The following is a 15,592-nucleotide window of genomic DNA, read 5'->3' on the forward strand; positions in this document are numbered from 1 at the left end:
CCCCCTAAAGACGGGCGTAAACCAGTACCAGCTGCCATCAACTGACTCACGGCAACCCCATGTGTGTCAGAGTAGAACTGTGCTCCTAGGGTTTTCAATGGCTGATTTCTCCGAAGTCAATCGCCAGGCCTTTCTTCTGAGGAGCCTCTGGGTGGACAAACCTCCAATCTTTTGGTTAGCAGCTGAGCTCATTAACCGTTTGTACCACCCAAGGACTCCAAGATGGGCACAGCCTCTACTATTTGCCAGTCTCTGCCACTCTGACTTCTCCTGTCCTCTCCCGCCTAGCTCCAGCTCCTGTGGGTGTAAGTTTGCAACCCCTGTCCTCAGGGTCAGCTGCTCCTGCTCTGTGCTTTCCTTCTACTCTGGGCAGTCAGACCGTCCCTTAATGTCCCCTTAACATTTCCCTACTCACTGAATGGGTAAAAACCACAGGCTTTTGAGTCAACCTGTTGTTTTGTGCCATCGAGTCAATTCCGACTCATAGCGAACCTGTTGGACAGAGTAGAACTGCCCCATAGGGTTTCCAAGGCTGCAAATCTCTATGGAAGCAGACTGCCACATCTTTCTCCTGTGGAACAGCTGGTGGGTTCGAACTGCCGACCTTTTAGTTAGCAGCCAAGCGCTTAACCTTTGCGCCGCGAGGGCTCTGAGTCAACCTAAACCCATTAAACCCATCGCCATTGAGTTGATTCTGATTCATAGCGACCCTATAGGACACAGTAGAACTGCCCCATAGGGTATCCAAGGCCTTAAATCTTTACAGATGCAGACTGCCACATCTTTCTCTCATGGAGCAGCTGGTAGATTTGAACTGCTGACCTTTCGGTTAGCAGCTGAGGGCTTAACCACTGAGCCACCAGGGCTCCTTCCCTGAGTCAACCTAAAACCAAAAATCAAACCCGTTGCCATCGAGTCAATTCCGACTCATAGTAAGATCCAACTCCCTGCTCTAACTCTTGAGATCTTAGCAAGTCATTTAGTCCCTGAGCCTTGTCTGTCAAATGAGTATTATAAGAGAATATGTCTTGTATAGGATTGTATGGACTAAGACAATGTGTATAAAGCTCTTCCCGCTGTGCCTAGTGTGTGGGGAGCACTCAGTCATTGTGAGCTCACCACCCTAGGTGAGGGTGACACACTCAGGAAGAATGCAGTCTGTATTTGTTAAATGAAGAAAGGAAGGAAGGGAGAGGATGAGACCTGGGGAACGAATGAAGTTGCAGAGTAGACTTCAGGAGACTCAGGCTTACGGGGTCAGGGAGGTCTGCTCTCCAAAGGAAGGGCCCAGTGTGAGAGCCGGCAGCTTTCCTCAGGGGTCCAACCAGCCGCTGGGGTCTTCGGACGTTACCTTGGCGCCACCTTCTGGCCGATGCGTGCCTCACACCCACCCCCTCCATCACAGTCCAGGGCGGACCCTGCAGTGGGTTTCTCCTCGCACAATTTTTAAAACTGGCAAGACCCTCTGAATTCGTCCAGCCTTTCATCACACATCTGGAGAAACTCAAGCCCAGAACCAGAAAGTAACTTGTCCAAGGTCACAACGAAAGCTCCTGGCCAAGCTCCAAGTAGAACCCAGAACTTGTTACAGCTGTCAAAAATCACAACCCCTTCCCTTTGTCAGGGATGCTAAGACAGACGAGACTGAACCTGTCCATCCATGGGCCCTGTTGATTCTCGGGGGAACTCCCCCCAGAAGCAGACCCTGAGCCCAGGAATGAATGCAGGTGCTTTATTTGGGAGTTGATCCCAAGAAGCACCAGCTGGGGAGTGGGGAAGTAAAAAAGGGGAGGAAGGGGTAGAAAGCAATGCAGGGTGCCTTACAGGCAAGTTAGTCAGCACTGTGGGCAACTGGGGCTCCGTCCTGCGTGCAACCCTTGGAGACGGTATAGAACATGCCTTGCATTTGTCCCTCCCAAGGACAAAGAAGCTGGGTTATTTATATGGCAACTCTCATTCCTAGTTGGTTGAGAGAACTCAGGGCATTAACTCCCCCAGGTATATCCTACCTGCCTCACACTTATACCAACCATGTTTTCAAGACCAGGGAAAGCCCTTGGGCAAGCGATAACAGGAAGCTGGGGGCTTATATAGAAGTATGAATGCCGAGGGCAGTGGCTTGCAAAGTGTGGTCTCGAACCAGAAGCAGCAGCATCACCTGGGAACTTGTTAGAAATACAAATTCTTGAGCTCCATCCCAAAACTACAGAATCGGAAATGCTGGCAGTGGGACCCAGCCATCTGTGGTCTAACAAGCCCTCCAGGTAATCGTGATACACACTCAAGTGTGAGAACCCTGACCTAGGAGATAAAAAACCAAACCAAACCACTTGCCCGTGGAGTCCATTCTGACTTATGATGACCCCATGGGTGTCAGAGTAGAACTGTGCTCCATAGGTTTTTCAGTGGCTATGATCTTTCTGAAGCAGATGGCCAGGACTTTCTTCAAAGGCTCCTCTGGGTGGATTCACAGCCAACTTTTTGGTTAATAGCAGAGCACCTAACCTTTTGAGCCACCAAGGAACTCCGGGAGATGAGGAGGAGGCATCCATAGGGTCTGTTACTGGTATTGTCTCCATTTGACAGACGAGGAAACTAGGAAGCCAGGAGGTGAAAGTGACTCACCCAAGGTCACACAGATGATAGGTAGCAGAGGTGGGTCTTTCTGTCTCTTTTCATTATACTGCTGTGCACAGCAGTGAGTAACGCTAGCATTTGGGCTCTAGGTAGGGGATGAAGGCTAGCTTGCAAAGCTCCCCCTCCCTGCCACACACACCACCACTTTGTTCCACTTGCTAAACCAGAGATCTCCACCTGGTACATCCAAATGGTCCTTGAAGCTCTTCTGGGAAGGCTGCCAACCCAGATGCTCCTCTCTTGGCTCCCAGTTGCCCTCCCGGCTTCCATCAAGGAAAAAACTTCTCAACTCCAACCCTCCAGCCAGCAGGACACTTGGGGAAACCCAAAGCAGCTTCTTGCTGGGGAAAGGCTGAGATCCTGGGGTTTCACCCAGACTGGCATTGTCCTCACCAGGAATCTTTGTGTTCTTCTTTCTCCTCCTTGTCCTACAACCTCCCTCCCCTCCCCTCCCCTCTGCTCCCACTCCATCTGCTGCTCCTCCTGGCTAGGCTCCCCCTCAGTTGGCACAGCAGGAAAAGAGAACAGGATGGGTTATTTTTATCCTGAGATACTGCTGGGGGGAAGGAGCACCATCTGACCAAGAAGCCACAGCTCCTGTCGCAGTTAGGAGGGAGGTCAGAGGGTGTGGGAGACCCAGGATCTCCCTGGGACCCAGGACGGAGCTACAGATGTAGGGTCCAGTGAGCAGGCGGGTCTGGGAGAAGCAGCACAGCACCAAGAGTGGAGAGTCCTGAATGAGGCACTGCGAGGAACTGCTGTGTGACTATAGGCAAGTCACTTGACCTCTCTGGGCCTCTGTTGCCACCTCTTTAAAAGAGGGAGGGATGCAGGCCCTGCCTGCCCCAAGAGCTGTTTTGTGAGCATGCATCTAATGAGAATGCTTTGCAAAAAATGAAGCCAAATGTGAGGACACAGGGTAACCACCCTGGGGGCGGGGGGGGGGGCCCAGCAGCCTGGGGACATTCTTACTTATCCTCAGAAAGTGCCCTAATTCTGTGGGCCTGAAACAGCTCAGATCACCCAGCATGTCCACCCTCGTCTTTCTTTTTACATGTTTGATGATTTTTTAATTACATAAGCAATACATGAATTCACTCTCTTTTTGAAAAAAAAAATAATAATAAAGCATTATGGGAAATTCAAGTCTCCTTTAACCAGCCTTCCCCAGACCCTTCTTGCCCACCCCAGACATTACCACACTTTGAGTTATGGATTTCTATGTATCCTTCCAGAACGCTTTTTATGCATACATATACAATGTACCTTGTGTTTGAACACATATCCACAGACAACACATCATATTGTTTTTGAGCGTGTGCTTTAAAAAAAAAAGTTTCTGTACCCATCGTTCTACAAGTTGCCTTTTTTTTTCCATCTTTGCCATCCTATTGTATAAATATATTACAATGTTCTTCAGCCAGTCCCCTGACGATGGGCAGTTAAGTGGTTTCCAGTTTTTCGCTACCACAAACAACAGTGCAATGATCATTCGCATGTATGTCTTCCTGGGAACATGGAAACCACCATGCGACATCCCTGGCAGGCTGGAGGGCTTGGTGGCTATTACTCTATGGCCCCCCAAAGAGTTCTGCCTCCATCTTTAAAAGCAAGTTGGGAGACAGGCTAGGCTCCAAGGCTGGCGTGAGGAGTCCTCCAAGGTGAACTGTTTCTCCTGACATCAGGGGGCAGGCAGAGGGGGCTGTACAGCGCCAGCCCCCGCCCTCTTGCTGCAGCTGTAGTTCTGGGCTCTTTGGTCAGGTGTCCATTGCCCAGGCTGCCTCTCTCCTGGGCAGCCACAGCTTCACTGTCTCTCCTGCACCGAGATGCGGCTCTCTTTGCCATCTTCCTGGGTGACTGGCTGGCACCCGTGTAAGGTCTCCTGCACTGGAGCCACCGGGTTATGGCCAGGAATGTCATCCAGGAAAATCATTTCCTCGGGAGCCTTCCTTACGCCCTCACCTGGGTAAGCCTGGAGGAGCCAAGGCGTGAGGTCACCCCAGCAGCAGGGGCAACCTTCACCTCTGAGGAGCCCTTCTCTCTGGAGCGAGTCCCCTCCCCAGACGTCTTCCTTTTTTCCCAATGGAGGGTCAGCACTGATTCTTTGGGTGCTTCCTGCCCCCTGCTGGCCACACCGAAGGTAACAAGAAGCTGCCAGAGTGGGAGCCAGAGGGGCTGCCTGTCTAGCCCCAACCATTGACCCAACACCAAGGCCCCAAAGATGTGGCTCCCCACGTGTTTAATGACAGGAAAGCAGTGGAGAACAGCAAATGTCAGGCTTTGCCAGTGAGGTCAGGGGCAGCTCTGTCAGGAGGGGCTGTGAACATGACAAGGGCTGGCAGGGAGGGCGTAAGGCAGGAGGAGTGGAGGCTGGGGTACAGAGTTGGGGTGAGAGGAGCAAGTTCTGCTGCTCCCTGGCCACAGGGGCAGACACTGAACCGGATTTACTGCCATATGACCCAAAACCCACTGCCATCAAGTCGATTCTGACTCATAGCCCTATAGGACAGAGTAGAACTGCCCCATAGGGTTTCCAAGGAGTGGCTGGTGAATTCGAACTGCCAACCTCTTGGTTAGCAGCTGAACTCTTAACTACTGCACCACCAGAGCTCCTTACTGCCATATAGGTAACAAGTCAATCTTTCTGGTTTGCCAAAACTCTGCCCTAGCTCCCAGGGGGAACCTACCTTATTGTCTGGCTTCTTGACCACCTTATCTAGGAGAGAAAAAATGGGATGGGTGGGGGGGTCAGAAAACAGGTGGCTGATTCTGTCTTGTACCTTCTCCTCCCTCCCTTCTCCATCACTTCCCACCTGAGGACTCACTGATATAAGCAGATACAAAGATGACAAACAGGATCCCCAAGGTGATGGGGATTGCCACCAGGGCTCTCGTCCGAGGCCAGGGACCTGGAGAAATCAAGACTTCAGCAATGACTCCCCCATCCACAGTCACTCCCCACCCCCATATCCGCAGTGGCTGTACCTTGCCGACTGCTAAAGTCCTTCATTGTCTGAGCTCATCTACATCAGAGGTTTCAAACGGGCGGCACTTGGTGAAATGTGACAGCAGATGTCTTTAATGTGACCAGTACAATCTCAATATATGTATATATTTGCCAACGTTTCAGAATTGGGAGATTCCACATAAACAATCTGGATGTCTGGTTTCTCTTACAAATTTGGAACATCTGGCCCCTGTGGAACCCATGCCTGACAACCATCAGGTAGAACTGAGTAGCAATAGCTGTCTCCACTTGTTCACCACACTCCCCACCACTCCCTACTCTCTGCCCAGTGCTGAGGTCCAGCATCATTTATGTCTGCACTGTTGCTTTTGTTGTAGAAGACTAGAGGAGAAAGTAAATTATTTCTTGTACCTAAGTCCCCATTCTAAGTGGGAAAATGAAAGAAAAACCAAGAAGCAAGGCAGGGACTAGGGTGAGGCAAGTGAGACACTCTCCTTGGCACAAAATTTAAAGGGGCACCAAAAAGCTCAGCAATCAGGATAAATATTTTAATGCGATATTAAGAAAAATCAAGTCAGCAAACTATAGCCCACAGGCTGCTGCCTGTTTTTTAAGGGAAGTTTTGTGGAAACCAGGGTCAGGATTAGGGTGAGGCAAGGGAGGCAGTGTCATGCAAGTGCATGGTCGTGATTAAAAATTTCGATATTCTGTTCATTGTAGGGTTTTTTCTTCTTTTTTTTTTGGCATTGTGATTTTTTAAAAATATTATTTATCTTAACTACTGTATTTTTTGGCACTCCCTTAAATATTGTGTCTGAGGCAACTACCAAGAGGAAATTGAATTTTTCTTACCCTTGACCTTTTTCACCCCTGTAGTTATTTGAGTTTGTGAACTGTGCTGTCGGCCAACCTCCTCGTTCTACCATTAAAACTGAGGCCTTAAGAGGGGACAGTGTCACACTGTCTGGTCTTCAAAGTGCAGGGAGGCAGGACAGCATTTATGGAGGCACTTACAACAACTTACTGAGAGAGATGCTATTAGCATCCCATTTTACAGAGGAAGAAACTGAGGCTCAGAGAGAGAAAGTAACTTTCCCGGGCTCCCACAGATAAGTGGCAAAACTGGGACACCACAACCCCAAACTGTCTCCTCCTCTCACCTCACTTCCTCTCCTGTTTCCCACCCGCTGTTTCTCTGTGCCTCAGTTATTCTCTGTGCCTCAGTCTCCCCTTTCAATTCCCTACCTTCCTACCCTGCAGCAAGGGCCCATTCTCCAGAACTCACCACAGAGAACATCAGTCGTGTTAGTCCCTGCCTTCAGTTCTGCCAGGTCTTTGGTCTTGCAGCTGTATACAAAGACACATGTGAGTGCACACACACACACACACGCACACACGGAGAGAAAGATACATTGCCTTTCTCTAACCATAAGATTTCCAGCCCCAGAGGGAGGCAGTCAAGTAATTCCCAAGTCTGGGTTCACCGAGCATGTATTCCATGCAACATTCTATGCAGGTTCCTATGGGGATGACACAGACTCTTATAACTCATAAGTGGAGAGGAAAGACTATTGCACGTAAACCCTTGAAGGAGTAGTGATAGGAGAGTCTACAATGAGTGCCAAGCTTTGTGATGTTGGCAAAAGTGAAATAAAACTCATTCAGAGAAAAGACAGACCCACGGTGGTGGAATGGAGAGACGACAATGAGTTCAGTTCAAGGCAGCGTTTCTCAACATCAGCAACACTGACATTTTGGGCTGGAACATCCTTTGCTGTGGAAGAGCTGTCCTGTGCATTATAGGAAGCTTAGCTACTCTATGGTCTCTTCCCACTAGATTCCAGTAGCACTCCCTCCTCGGTTGTGATGACCAAAACGTCTCAAGACATTGTCAAATGTCCCATGGAGAACAATACTGCCTCCAGTTGAGAACTGCTGGTTTAAAGATATTCAGGGAAGACTTCCCTGGGGAGGTAAGATCTGAGTGGGCCCTGAGGACGTGAGGTTTAGAGTGGCAGTGCATTCTAGATGAGAGGGACAACATGGTGTGAGAGAAAGCAGGTGGGTATATGCAGAACAGTTTTAGAGAACTATGGGAAATTGGGTCTTTAGAACCAGGTCATTGATGAGCAGGCATGGAAGTTTCAACTGGAGTCACCTGGCGAGTCTCAGCATCCAACCAGATGGCTGAAGTAGTGTGAGAAATGTTTTTAAAGCCTCCACTGGCCAGAGAGCTCCAAGGAGGCGAAAGGACAGGAAGAGTGGCCAGCCGGGAGGTCACTGCAGGAGTCCAGAGATGAGATGATGAGGACCTGGTCCAGGCTGGTCCCAGGAGGAGTGGGGAGGAATGGACAGAGAAGGACATCACAGCGAAAAAACCATCTAACGTGGGAGAAAGAGAAGTCTCAAAGCAAGCACCTGGCTGAGCCTTCATGAAAACAGCGCTTTAGAGTTTACAAAACACTTGTATATGTCTCTTTCTCAAGCCCTGTAAGACAAAGTCATTCCCATTTTTCAAATGAGGACACCAAGCTCAGAGAGGGGAGGACAGTTGGCCCGGGTCACATATTTACTAAGCTGCAGTCAGATTATAACCCAGTTCTCTGATTCTGATACCACGGGCCAATTAATTCTACGACACCTGTTAACACTCATCAGTAAATATTTACTGAGCACCTACTATGTATCAGGTACTGTTCTAGACATAGGGGATACATCAGTTGAGAGGAGAGGCTGTTATAGATTGAACTGTGTCCCCCAAAAATATGTGTTGTAAATCCTAACCCCTATACCATGTGGCCAGAGCCCTCGTGGCGCAGTGGTTAAGAACTCAGCTGCTAACCCAAAAGCCGGCAGTTTGAATCTACCAGCCACTGCTTGGAAACCCTGTGGGGCAGTTCTACTCTGTCCTATAAGGTCGGTATGAGTCAGAATCGACTCAACGGCAATGAGTTTGGTTTTTTGGTTTTATACCTGTGGTTATAATGTCATTAAGGAATGGGTTTTCTTTGTTACGATAATTAGAGAATACTAGTGTAGGGTATGTTTTAAATCAATGTCTCTTGAGATATAAAAGAGCAGATTAGACATAGAGAAGCCAGCAGAGATGAGGGAAGATAGATGCCACACCACATGGAGATCACCAAGGAACCGAAGAATAAGGGCCTTCCCCCAGAGCTGACAGAGACAGAAAGCCTGCTCCTAGAGCTGGCATCCTAAATTCGACTTCTAGCCCCCTAAACTGGGAGAGCAGAAATTTCTGTTTGTTAAAGCCACCCAATGTGTGATATTTCTGTTATAGCAGCACTGAATAGCAAAGACAGAGGCCCAATCTTTATACTTACAGAGTTTGCAGGCTACTGGGAAAGGCAGATAGTAAACAAATAAAGTATATATGGTATGTTACTATTTATGTAAAAAATAAAAGGAGGGAGATGTGTGTGTGTGTGTGTGTGTGTGCACAGAATCTCTGGAAGGACACGCAAGGAACTGGTAACAAGTTGCCTCCAAGGAAGGGAATTGGTGGCTGAGGGACAGAGGTGAGAGAGAGATTTGTCATTGACCTGTGTGCATGTTTTACTCATTTTTTAAATTAAATGTAAAAAGTTAATGGGGGTGTTTAACAGTATTTCTGGCAGGAGAGTGTGAGGCAGGAGAATGAACAGCATGTTCAGGGGGTTGCAAGCAGCAGGAGGCAGCGTGGTGTGGGGAAGATGTCAGGAAATGGAGCTGGAAAGTCGGCCGGGGGCCTCCAATGCAACGCAGAGGAGTTTGGGTTTTATCCTGAGGGCAACGAGAGCCATGAAGCACTTTACATAGGGGAGTGTCTTGATCTGAAATTGAGTTTTAGAAAGCTCACTTGGCAACAGGATGGAGAACCAGTTGAAGGGGAGAGACTCAAGACCAGAGGTCAGGAAGAAGGCTGAGGCCTCATGGTGATGAGGTTCCAATTAATGTAGTGTGGGTGGAGGTAACGTGGAGACAGATTCCCACGTTTAGAAGGCCAACGGACAGGACCTGGCAACTGATTTGGGGTTAGAGGTGAGAAAGGGAGGCCCTGTTGGGTGAGTGCCTGGAGGCGTGGTGGTGAGGAGAGCGAGCGGTGAGTCCATTTTGGGCACACGGAGCTGGAGGTGTCTGTGGTCACCCAGGTAGAAATGGGCACTCAGTAGTTGGATGTGAGAGTCTGAGACAACACTGGACAGGAGATCTTGATGGGAGCCATCAGAGGGAGATGGTAGTTGAAGCCATGGATGTGGATGAGATGGCCCAGGGAAGGCGGGCAACGTGATTAAAGAGGAAAGTCCAGAACAAAGCCGTAGAAAAATCAGTTTCGGAGAGGGAAGGAAGAGAAGCAGGGATAGAAAGAAAACCAAGAGAGGGATCATGATACCCCAAGAAGGGGGAGCTTCACAAAGATGGGAGAGACCAACAGTGTCTACTACACTAAGAGAGAGCTTGTTGTTGTTAGGTGCTGTCAAGTAAGCTCCGACTCATAGTGACCCTATACGACAGAGTAGAACTGCCCTATAGGGTATCCAAGGAGCAGCTGGTAGATTTGAACTGCTGACCTTTTGGTTAGCAGCCAAGCTATTAACCACTATGCTACCAGGGCTCCAGGAGAGAGCAGGCAAGACAAATGCTAGAGATTGTCTACTTGGTCAGCTATGAGGTCCCTCTGTGCGTGTTCTACAAGTGGGTGTGGATATGGGGGAGCAGGGGATGAAGGACAGAGGACTGGATAGCATGGAAGAAGGACCCATGTCCGTCTTGGGGCAGGAAACAGAAGGGGATGAGTCCTCATACCTTGTCCAAGGGTGACACTTTTCGAAAGCAGATGACACATTGGAGAAGAAGCCGACTGGGCAGGGTGTGCAGATGGTATCAGAAGTGCCTGTAGCTGGAAGTGGGTGGGGTGGGGTGGGCACAGTGGTCACAGTGGACCATCTGCCCAGCTCTCGAGGGAGCAAGCAGACAGGTGGGGCAGGAAGAGCTTCAGCTTTGAGCACTCTACCTCCCCAAGCCTAAGCTGCTACAGCCCGCAGGAGGGCTTCTCCCACTGCCCTCCCAAGGCAGACAGAAGGGAAGAGGCTCCATTTCCTAAGATACCAACTTAGTGGAGTCTCCATTCCCTACACCTCTGGGGCTGAATGCCCACTGTCCAGCCCCTCTCCTGTGGCCCTGGGCTCCTTTCCTGCCTCCAGAGCCGGTGCCCAAGCAGGCTACTTACCAATCTGCTCGACCCCAAAGCCAGGGTGGCAGGAGCTGTGTGGGGCACAGCTCTCACAGGTGTCACTGGTGCAGTGCTGGCCCTCTTTACAGGTGCAGGTGGTATCTGTCTCTGAGGTGCCCTCTGTCTGGATCCGGAGCCCTAGGTCTGAGCAGAAGTGGGCAGGAAGGATGGGAACCCCTTGCTGGGCCATGCTTGGAGCCCTGCCACCTGCCGTTTTGTTCTCAGACCCTCTTCCAAGTAGGGATGGTAATCAAATTCTTTAACCACCAGTACAACCCAGACCCTGGCTATTAAAAACACAGAATGGTTGCATTGTCAGGAATGAGCTAAAATATCAGCCCTGTTCCCCAGTACCCCCTCCCCAGCAGCCCACGCACTGGGGTCACAGTATTTGTGCTGGTGACAGCGCATCTCTCTGTTCAAGGTGTCCAGGAATTCGCCTGCTTGGCAAGGCTCGCAGACTGTGTCGACACCGTCGGTGCAGTCCTTCATCAGTTTCGTTCCTGGGAAACATCAGGAAATGAGGCAGCTCTAGCCCATTCAAAGTCAGATACTTCTTATGAGTGATCAGGCCAGGCTTTAGCGCAAGGGGTTCAAAGATGAAAGTCTTAAACCCTCCCATTGTTCATAGTCTGAAGGGGGAGATGGAGGAGATAGGAGCCCTAGTCCTGGGTAGACAGAGGGTTACCTGACAGAGGGAACCCAGAACATTCTGACAGCTGCGCAGGGATGGGAAATCCCCAGGGCTGGCTTCAGACTCAAGTTTACAGTTGGCATACAGGTTTGCGTCCCCTGGCAAAGCAACAGGGGCCCCACTAAGGGGTGTGAGGGTTGGGATCTCACCTGGAAGGCACAAATCACAGCACTGGCCCTCTATTTGGTACTGTTCTTGTTTGCATGGAGTGGGAGGCTCCAGGTGGACCTACAAACAGAATTGTGGAAGGTGAAGAAATCTGGAAATCTCTGCCGTAGCCTCAGTGCAGGAAGGTGAAAGGCGGCCGGAATAGGCTGGAACCGAAGTGGAAGTCCAAAGCAGAAAACAAGCCTACGTATTACGTACTTCGTGTGTTTGTTTTTAACTAAACTGCCAAGTGATCTGATTCCAGAAGCACCCAGGGAATCATTCTGATATTTTATAAAGTGGTTGCGGGACCCTCACAAGGTTCTCGGAACTAGACAGGTCCTCCTTTTGACTTGACTCCTGGGTTTGTCCTCTTCTCCGAGACCTAAAAGGACATGCAGACAGAACACCTCCCCTGGAGTCCTGAGGCTGGCTGGCTTCAGCTGCTCCCAGTCCTGGCTGGAGCTATATTTAGTCCCTGGCCTCTTCCTCCTACTCTTCTACTCCTCCTCCCCTGCCCCTCGCCAAACCCCACCACATTTTCTCCCTCCAGTTTCTCATTCCTGCTCATCCAGCCCCTCCCTCATGAAATGCGAGGCTTGTGGAGCTGCAAGGATAAAATTCAGCTCTTTTGTTTTGCAGATAGTGAGAATGAGGAACAGGGAGGCTGGTACACTTGGCTGGAGTCACAAGGCAACAGAACACGAATGAGAAGTTGGATCTCAGTGCTCCCTCTCTCCATCAACCTGGGTCTCACCTGCACATTTTTACTACATCCAGGTACCACCCATGCTATTGATTACTTCTTGTTAGCTTAAATGCGTTCATTGTTAAAGTAAACCTTATATCATTGCTATGAGAGGAGGACCAGTATCACGTCTCATAAATAAAAGCAAACCCTAAAAATCATTCCACAGAAACAAAACAATGTTAATAAACCCCAGCTGGTTGCTTTGCTTGCTGAAGGCCCTCCACCCCAGGCCTGCTCTTAATTTTTGTTTAAAGAGGAGGATTAGCAAGACTTGAGAGGCATTAATTCTATTTTAGCTCCAGAGACTTCCTCCTTGAAGAAATGAAAAGGATTAAAAAACTGTAAAGTGAGTCTGGGTCATTTAGTTTTATATCCATGTGCTCCCTAAAATCATCCCACACTTTGGGAACAGCCAGTCAAAAGAGCACACATTTGAGAGTCAGACCGCTTTAGGCTCCCATCCCAACTTTGTAACGGTTACTAGCTATTTTGCTTTTCTGAACTTCGGTTTTCTCATCTCTAAAATGGAAGTAATAATATCTGCTCTGCAGGTTGGGTTGTGAAGATTAGAAAGAACATATGTATATGGCCTGGCACAGTGTTTACAACATAGTAAACCAAATCAAACCAGTTGCCGATGAGGCGATTCCGACTCATGTCAACCCCAAGTGTTGCAGAGTAGAATTGCACCCCATAGGGTTTTCAAGGCTGTGACCTTTCAGAAGTAGACCGCCAGGCCTTTCTTCCAAGGCATCTCTGAGTGGGTTCGAACCACCAACCTTGCAGTTAGTAGTGGAGCATTTAACCATTTGCACCATCCAGGGACGGCCCCAGGTGCTCAGTAAGTGGTGGCTTAATTATTATATATATGTGACATCTGCTTGAGCGCCTAGCACCCTGGCTAATGGGCTGGCTGTCCAGGAGCTGACCTGATGGGTGGCTCTCATTCAACCTGGGTATCTGAGCAAACACTTACGGAAGTGCTTCTTACCTGAAATGGAGAAGGAAGTAGAAAAGGCTGCTGCCCCCACCGGTGCATCCCAATGCACTCCCCCCCCCCCCCCGTGAATATTCTCCCAGCAACCCTCATGGACCTTCCCCTCACACTGCCAGAGCAATGACAGTCCTTGATGCCATCGTCAAATACATGAAAGCTTGTCAGTCCTCATTCCCCTCGGGTCCCACCCTTCTGCCACAAAGCAGCCTGGGACAAGTGCTTTAGAGACTTTCCCCATCTGAGAGGCAGGCTCAAGAATCAGGCTGATGTGGATTCATACCCAGGTTCCACCATTACCCAGCTATGAGACCTTGGGCAAGATACTTCCCCTTTCTGGGCCTCAGTTTCTACATCTGTATAATGGGGCAGTTAGGAAGAATCAGAACGTGAATCCGTTTTTCAGAGCCTGACACATAAGAAGCCCTCAGTGAATAGCCTCTGCTATTACTGCTGTTGTCTAGACCCAGCCTCTATCTGGAGCCAAAACTGGGGGTTATGAGGGCTCTTGAGAAGCCCAGACCACCCTTCACCCACCTCTCCTGGCCCTTTCTCCACCCCTCCTTACAGGGCTCTCCTCCTCCTCCTCTCTCCAGATCCATTCTCCTCCCGCCTGTCTTTTCCCTAAGAGCCATTGCTTAGAGCGAAAATGAAACCTCCTGACCCAGGCAGCTTCCCTACTGACTCTCCCCTTGCTGTCAACCCTCCCACACCATGGTCATCCTCAGACCTCATGCCAAAATCCACAGCCCCTAAAATTGTGAGTGGCGGAGGCAGAGGAGCAGGAGAGGGCCAGGTACTTGGGGGATTCCCAGCCTCCAGAATGAGGAACTACAAAAATACTTTTAAGCAAAAAGTGAGTCAAGGGGCCCCTCTGAAAATCCCGGAGACATGCTTGGTTGGCTCTGGGCTGTCTTGGGTGCCTAGAGAAACCCCTGCTGGTCTCCTAACGCTTTCTCTGGTCCCCCCCCCAGGGGTCCCCTAGGCCATCCTGAATTCAGCAGGCAGGGGCACAGCCCTGGGTATTCTTCCAGGATCACCCAGGATTGGGGCGGGAGGGGGGATGTTCCCAAAGAAGTACCCAGGGCTCTGCTCCCACCCCCTGTTCCCACAAGATGCCCTGGATGAAGGCAGCCCCAGCTGGCACGGAGATAACGACTCACAGAGGTTAGCACAGCCCACATGGGAAAGGGGCAGGAAGCGGCCAGATCCGCCCCTTCCCTGGGCTGGCTTCCCTTCTCGCGCTCGGACACCCCGCACCAGTCTGTGTGGCCAGCCTCAGAGGCAAATCCAGACTCCAGCCTTCTGATCAATAAACTGTATGAAGTGCCCTAAACCTCAACCCCGTCCACGCCGTCTTGGCTCACTTGTACCTACCGTGCCCTCCCTACCCGCCCTGCGACCCCAGCCCGGGAGGAGAGAGGCAGCCCACCGCATTCAGCCAGGACCCGAGGTACTTTGCCCAACTTCCACCCTCCTGTCCCCTCAGATCAGCCAGGAAGATCCCTTCCCCGACACGCTGCTACACGTCCTTTCTCATTCCCCGCTCTTAAATCCCAAATTCCCCGGTCGGGTCGGGGCAGAAACTCAACTCACGGTGGTCAACAAGCAGCCCCAGACGAGACACTGCAGACGCAGGCGAACCATGACGGGATGAGACCGGAGCGGCGGGAGCAGAGGGAGCACTGCGCTGTCTGTAGTAACTCCCCTGCCCCAGTCGTGGCCCCGCCCAGGAAAGGGGCGGGGTCTTCTGAGACCAATCGCAGCTGGCCTAGCTGGGGGGCGTGGCCCCCGGCGTCCACTCCAGCCTCCACCAAGCCCACCCCCCAGGGATTTCCCCAGGACATTCCCAGAAGTCTCACTTCGCCTGGAGTTTAGGGACGCGCTTGGGGGGCATCCAAGAGAGAGCCCTTCCTTCTCGCCCCCGAGAGAGAGATCCCCGTGGGTGCTGGGGACCTTTATGGTTCTCCCCGGCTGCCTCCGAGAATCCCAACAGAACCGAAAGCGTCCCCACTGCGGATGGAGAGGCTGGAGGAAGTCCCCCTACCCTAGAAAACAGGAAGGCCACAGCTAGGGCGTGGCGAGGAGGAGGGCGGGAGAGGCGTTTCAGGGAAAAGAGTTTCCCAGCTCAGAGTTTCACCCTCTTCCAAAGGAAATTCCCGCGCGTG

The 15,592-nt window shown here is 50.7% G+C and overlaps 1 protein-coding gene across 2 annotated transcripts; it reads right to left on the reverse strand.

Moving 5' to 3' along the window:
• Positions 1–3,680: 3,680 nt before the first annotated feature.
• On the reverse strand, positions 3,681–15,116 carry CD40 (CD40 molecule). 2 transcript variants are annotated; one of them, XM_004370285.2, is made up of 9 exons: positions 15,021–15,116; positions 11,682–11,760; positions 11,216–11,341; positions 10,836–10,982; positions 10,412–10,505; positions 6,891–6,952; positions 5,463–5,546; positions 5,325–5,353; positions 3,681–4,609 (listed from the first exon to the last, which is right to left on the reverse strand). In XM_004370285.2, the coding sequence occupies exons 1-9, from the start codon at positions 15,069–15,071 to the stop codon at positions 4,442–4,444; spliced, it is 840 nt and encodes a 279-aa protein (XP_004370342.1). In that variant the 5' UTR covers positions 15,072–15,116; the 3' UTR covers positions 3,681–4,441. The 2 variants fall into 2 exon arrangements, with proteins under 2 accessions (XP_004370342.1, XP_023598960.1); XM_023743192.1 differs by having other exon boundaries at positions 5,451–5,546.
• Positions 15,117–15,592: the final 476 nt, after the last annotated feature.

Source organism: Trichechus manatus, unplaced genomic scaffold (assembly GCF_000243295.1).
Source record: "Trichechus manatus latirostris isolate Lorelei unplaced genomic scaffold, TriManLat1.0 scaffold00008, whole genome shotgun sequence".
Lineage (NCBI taxonomy): Eukaryota > Metazoa > Chordata > Mammalia > Sirenia > Trichechidae > Trichechus > Trichechus manatus.

Coding starts and splice junctions, on each gene's coding strand:
- CD40 (XM_023743192.1), bottom strand. CDS start 15,071: ATGGTTCGCCTGCGTCTGCAGTGTCTCGTCTGGGGCTGCTTGTTGACC. Junction 5,547..6,890: donor CACGACTGATGTTCTCTGTG/GTGAGTTCTGGA, acceptor TGATTTCTCCAG/GTCCCTGGCCTCGGACGAGA. Junction 4,610..5,324: donor TCAAGAAGCCAGACAATAAG/GTAGGTTCCCCC, acceptor TGGCTCCTCCAG/GCTTACCCAGGTGAGGGCGT.